The sequence below is a fragment of the Sprattus sprattus genome (assembly GCF_963457725.1).
Source record: "Sprattus sprattus genome assembly, chromosome: 4".
Classification (NCBI taxonomy): Eukaryota; Metazoa; Chordata; class Actinopteri; order Clupeiformes; family Clupeidae; genus Sprattus; species Sprattus sprattus.
Genome location: NC_137923.1, coordinates 12,305,067 through 12,311,209, shown reverse-complemented (window position 1 = coordinate 12,311,209; position 6,143 = coordinate 12,305,067). Strand labels below are relative to the sequence as shown.

The following is a 6,143-nucleotide window of genomic DNA, read 5'->3' as shown; positions in this document are numbered from 1 at the left end:
GAAATATTTTGATGTTCAGCTCCCTCTGTAACAAACACACATGTATATTCATTAGGTCTGGCTGGAGTTGGCAATTATCCCTACGGTGATTAAGCTACCATTTAAATACTGTGTAATGCCTATTCACAGTGCTTATTACATTAGACTTACAAAAGGAAACTGCTCATCAGTACAACACAAGGCAATTAGTCCTGACTTCCTATCGTGGGAGAGATGGGTGCCATATTTTAAGTGAAATGTGGAGTGTTACAAGGGAGTGTCAGGTGTGTGTATGCGAGGGAGACGAGGTAAACTTAGACTATGAGCATATGCACCGTGGAGAGGTGTCAGAGGGAGGTTCAGTTCCACCAAGGTGGCATGGAAGAACAATGGTGGTGAAATCACACTCCTAACACTATATTATACAAACGCTCTCTCTCTCTCTCTCTCTATTACTCTTTTTTTAGACTGCTTTAATACAGTGTTACTTAGTATATCACCCCCTCCCCCACTCTCTGTGTCAATTCGATTCAATTCAATTCAAATGCTTTATTGGCATGTCTAAAAGGGCATTTGTATTGCCAAAGCAGCCAGACAATGGATAAGAAATATCTCTATTTCTACCCTCTGTCTATCTCTCCTACACCCTGGCAAATTGGATGAGTTGCTGGTCTCCGCTGAGGTCATTTGGCTAACTGTGTTGCCATTCCACACAGGCAAGAGGTTCACCTGTGGCTGGCAGCTTAGCAGATGTGACCACGGTTGCTAGCACCATCTCAACTCACACGTTGTCTTCTCGTCTAATATCGTTTTCTCTCCTGTGGTCTCGCCAGTGCTGAGGCACGAGGACATGCTCTTCTTCATTAGCGGCTCCTCTCCACACCTCTGCTCTAAAAGCTGATAATGTGATAATTAAAACAGCTGACAGCACAGAGCTGTCACCCACACCTCAACTCCACCTTTAGCCAAGTGGTAGCGGTGGTGGTTGTAGGGGGGTGGGGGGGTGGGTGGGTGGGTGGGCGTTGTTTGCTGGGGGGCAGTCACCCGCCAATCCTGTTGTGCTCCCTAACCCCCGGCAGACTTTACAGCGCCCCCACCACCCCGCCCCGGTCGGCTCAGCGGAGTTGACTGATGGCGCCCACGGGTGAATCAAGCACAGCTCTGGGGGCTGTTGCATGTAGAGGGTTAGGAGACAGAGAAACACCAGTCACGCCAGTCACGGAGGATGAAACAACCTCTCCAATCTGTTGATTTATCAGTTTGTGAATTTGCGTGTGTGATAGAGAGAGAGAGAGAGAGAAAGAAAGAGAGATAGGGAATGTGTGTGTTTATATCCAGGTGTGTATATCTGGGGGGTTTTTTGGGGGGGGGGGGGGGGTTACCTTTCTCCCTCTCTCTTGGTCTCTTTTTCTTTCTCAACCACACAATGATTTATTACCTGAAAAGACCAGAGAACTAATTAGTGGAGTAATTAATTAATCTAAATTTGCATATTTGCATTTGCAATTAGTGCAGTCAACTGATTAGTCTGAAATGGGGAGTTTGACTCATCAGATGCTAGAGAGTGCACTGGACCAAAACCTACCAGCTGAGACATTTTAGGGGGCAGACTGTGTATGTGTGTGTGTGTGGGTGTGGGTGCATGGGTGTGTGTGGAGGAGGGTGGCCAGTGTGTGTGAGAGTGTGTTTGAGTAAAGTCGCAGTGATATACACACTGACATGGCTATGAGCAATGTCTATGAGCTATCAATATACTGTCGGTAGGTAGATGCTGGTTAGATTGATGCAGTAATTCATACCAATGACTGTGAAATCCTTAAGCACTTAGTATCTTCACACAATCCCAACAGCACATAATCTGTATCTGTGTAGTGCATACGTATCTGAAGCAGAGGTCCCTTAATTCTTGCCATACAGTTCATTAAGTAGGTTGCTTTAATGGACTTCTGAGTCTTTGTATCTGCCTACTTGGCCTTAGCTCCATCATAGAGTGTCAAGTGTATAATTACATCCAGTAGGTATTATCAGGTGCCTACTATTTGGTATTTCTTTCCTCGTTACTGATAAATACTACTGAGGGTTGCATTAGGGACCACAGAATAGTATTTGTATTTTTGGCTTATTTGAAATTGACATTGAATTTGAACAGCATTGTCCTTGCCTTATTTATCCTTTCCTTGAACCCTGAACTGCTTTGTTTACACTTCTTTTAAAAAGCAGCTTAAAAACAAGCAAACAAACAAACAAATACTTTGGATTCTGTGTGGTGATGGAGATGCAGATGAATTGAGCATTAGTCTTTTTTTCCCTTAAGTCTGAATGTTTTTGGGGATGGGAAATGAAAGGCTCCCCGTGCCCATTACCAGAGATGCCAGATGAGCTGTGCGGGACGCAGCTCCCTGGAGACCGTGCCACGTGATCAGCACTGCCACAAGACGTCAGTGGCAGATGGCATGGGTACCCGCTCTGGCAGTTGGCATGAGTGTCATTTCTCAGTGAGATAGAGAGAGAGCGAGCAAGAGAGAGAGAGAGAGAGAGAGAAAGAGAGAGAGGCAGAGAGAGTGTCTGACAGTCCTGCTCAGTGCACAAACAAGGTTGCTGGAAACAAGGAGGGTTTGAGCATACAAGGCAGGTGATACTAGGATATCCAGGCAAGGAGAACTCAAAAGGTAAAACATGTTTATCTGTTTCTCTTGTTTCCCTGCTAAGATGTAGTACAGTTATACATCTAAAGCATACAGAGGCAGGGCTATGGTATGCTGGAAGATGATGACAATGTAATCAAATGTTCAAATTGCAAGAATTGTAATTACTACTGTAACTTGTGAAATGTAGAAAGCCCAGTATAGTGTTAGGCTACTGTAGGCCAGTAATCCCTGTAGTATACGTTGTGACAGCATACAACTGTGATGCCGTTTATGATTTTTCGTATCTGCGTGATTGTTCTACAGGGACATGTTGACATTACCATTCGAAGAACACGACATGATGTGCGAGCCTCCTTTTGGTGCCAGTTTTCCTCGTGAGAACATCGGCGAGCAACGGAAACAAGATATTCTCCATCCAGCACCCGACGACACGTCCCATTCCGAGACAAAAGACACAGAGGACGAAAACTCGGAGAGAGAAGAGGACGAAAGGGACGTGTGTCACGACGACAATGAACACCCAAAGAGGAGAGGCCCTCGGAAAAAGACAGGTCGCGCAGAGAGGGTCAAAGTGCGGCGTCATGAAGCCAATGCGCGAGAACGCAGTCGCATGCACGGACTGAACGACGCACTCGAGGGCTTGCGCAAAGTTGTGCCCTGCTACTCAAAAACACAGAAACTGTCTAAAATCGAGACGCTTAGACTGGCGAAGAACTACATTTGGGCCCTGTCGGAGACCTTAAGTGCCGGGAAAAGACCCGATTTGCTTTCCTTTGTCCAAACATTGTGCAAGGGATTGTCACAGCCGACCACCAATTTAGTAGCAGGTTGTCTGCAGCTAAACGCCCGAAATTTCGTCACTGATCACAACGGAGAGGTGGCCTTCTCCGGCAGGCCGGCATATGACGTTCTGTACCCTTACCAGAGCTCGGACATGGGCACGCCCACTAGCCACAGCACCGGCACCATAGACGGGACCAAAACATTCCGACCCTATAACTACCAAGGCCCATATGAGCCATTTTATGAGGGCGCGTCTCCCGAGGGCGGGAGTCCACACTTTGAGGGTCCGCTCAGTCCCGCTATGAACTTCAACGGCATCTTTTCACTAAAGCACGAAGACCCGGCCGAATATGGTAAGAACTGCCACTACGGAATGCGATACTGTGGAGTGCCGACTCGTGGAGCACTCGCCCAAAACTCCATGTACAGGATGTCCCCTGACAATCATTTCCCTTATGACCTGCATCTGCGCAGTCAGTCCATCCAAGACGAAATAAATGCGCCTTTTCATAATTAATGGGCAACGTAAAAGGTTCCAATTCCCTTTTGACTGTTAATTACTGACTGCACATTTTATGCACTGAAGATGAAATCAGTTTTATTCGGGCTTATTCACAGTTAATTGCGTACTATATGTATTTATTTAAATCCCAATAAATTGGGCCTACGTTTACAAGAATTTAGGTTGATTGTATTTTTATTTCAGATTTTGTATGACAAGGTTTGAATTGTATTTATTCAATGTATAAAATAAATGAAAAGTCTGTGCAATCAAATGTAATGATGCAATCAGTATGTTTTCAGTAGTAAATGCTGCTTTTGATTTTAAAGTAAGTTTTGAAATAAATTCATGTAAAGGGTGTAATAATCTATGCAAACATGCATTGCTATTAACCGACACAAAACGAAATGTTAGTAACTAACGTTAGGACCTTCAAGTCACAATTGCAAATACAGCATTGCACTATAAAAACATACCTCCTAGATATCTATTGGTATAAAAGTTAAACGAACTGACAAATCATATTAGTGAGCTATTCACTTTCAGGCACGGTTTTTAAGTATGACATGATTGCAGTCTAACAGATGGGGTGATCTGGCATGAAATTCAGTAGGCTAAACATATAGCCTACTGGCTTACGTCAGATTAAAGGGATTTCGGAAATAAATGCAGATTTTCGTATTTTGTTGTATGCCTTCTGTTTTGAAATCATCGCAAGTGGACAAATGTTAAAAGCAGCATAGCAGGCCTACAACTGTATGTTTGGCGGTTAAAGAATATCTATAGCTTGTAATTCATTATGGATCTTGTTTCACAATGTAAATAGAACAAATTATGTACAAATACTGTGATCAACATTGTGATGTTTTAACTCTGCCTGCATATCATTTGAACTGTGTATGCTGGTATTACTGACATATGTTTCCAGTTTCCAGTTTTAAATTGTTGTGTTCTTTCTTTCGTTCTTCCGTTGACTTTCTTACTAATTCAGTCACTCGTTGATAAGTGGTGAAAGAAGATGTAAAAGGTGGGTGCGACCTGATGGCCCACGAGGCTTGTGGTGCTGGTTTTACTGTTTCTTCTTCTCCTTTTTTTCTTCTTCTTCTTCTTCTTCATCTTCTTCTTCTTCTTCTTCTTCTTCTTCTTCTTCTTCTTCTTCTTCCTCTTCTTCTACTTCTTCTTCTTCTTCTTCCTCTTCTTTTAAATGTACAGACTACTCTGATGTATATTACAGGTCATCTGCAATGTGCTTTACTTCTTTTAATTATTTTTTTTTTACGTGGAAGAAGTGTCTATTTCAAATAAAATATGGAACCAGCGAGAGTCTTTCCCATGTAATTTCCCTGCTCTTACTATATCCGTGTGAAATGTGTCAACTGCAGATAGGAAGAATATAAGGCCACAATTTTTGTCAAAGAAAAGTTGACAAAGTTTATATATATGAAGATAAATATGTTGTGTCCATGTTTTGATTGCGTAAAATAGAGAACATATTGGGACGAAGTTGCGCACATGTTAATACTTAAGTTGAGAACTTGAAAGTTTACCTAACGAATGACTACATCAGCTGGCAAAATTCGCAACCACGACCATGAATAAAATAATAAAATAACAACACATATGACAATGATAGCCTAATAGAAATACGTATATTACTTGATATTTGTAACTGTGCAGGTAAAGGTAGCACAGCAAGGAAACAGAAAGTAGGCCTACGACAACAGCGTGTCTAATTTTACATAAAGGAAGAGTGACTGTTGAAAGATACATTTTGAGCAATTGTAGGGAAAATGTCTCTGCGCTGGCTAATTTTAGATGACCTAGTGTTTCCATACCTAAAGTTAATATTTAGTTGAGTTTAAGTTATTCGATCGTCTGAAAAAGAACAAGCCCTACCAAGTCCTGACAAAATATAATTATCGTTCAAATTATTAAATACAGACTGGAGCTTAAATACACGTATTGTGAAATGTTGTGAAATATATAGGCTAACTTTGTAGAATTGCTGCATTATTGCAAAAAAAAATTAAAGCGGTTGTTCCTCGACGCGTCCGGATTTCCAGAAACATTCTGACACTGTCTAAAAACCATAACTCTATTGGCCACAATATATTGATTCAGTAGATTAATCTGCAGGGATAATCACAGCAAAGGTCCAATGGAACAGCATTTTGATCTGTTGCGCGATTAGGCCTGTCCGTCTATTGGCAGTGTCAAGGGATGGAAAGGAA

The 6,143-nt window shown here is 42.3% G+C and overlaps 1 protein-coding gene across 1 annotated transcript; it reads left to right on the top strand.

Annotated features, from left to right (window-relative positions):
* Positions 1 to 2,934: 2,934 nt before the first annotated feature.
* On the top strand, positions 2,935 to 3,927 carry neurod6b (neuronal differentiation 6b; the record flags this gene model as incomplete). The annotated part of the gene is made up of 1 exon (XM_080837002.1): positions 2,935 to 3,927. The coding sequence occupies one exon, from the start codon at positions 2,935 to 2,937 to the stop codon at positions 3,925 to 3,927; it is 993 nt and encodes a 330-aa protein (XP_080693128.1).
* Between the last annotated feature and the right edge of the window lie 2,216 nt (positions 3,928 to 6,143).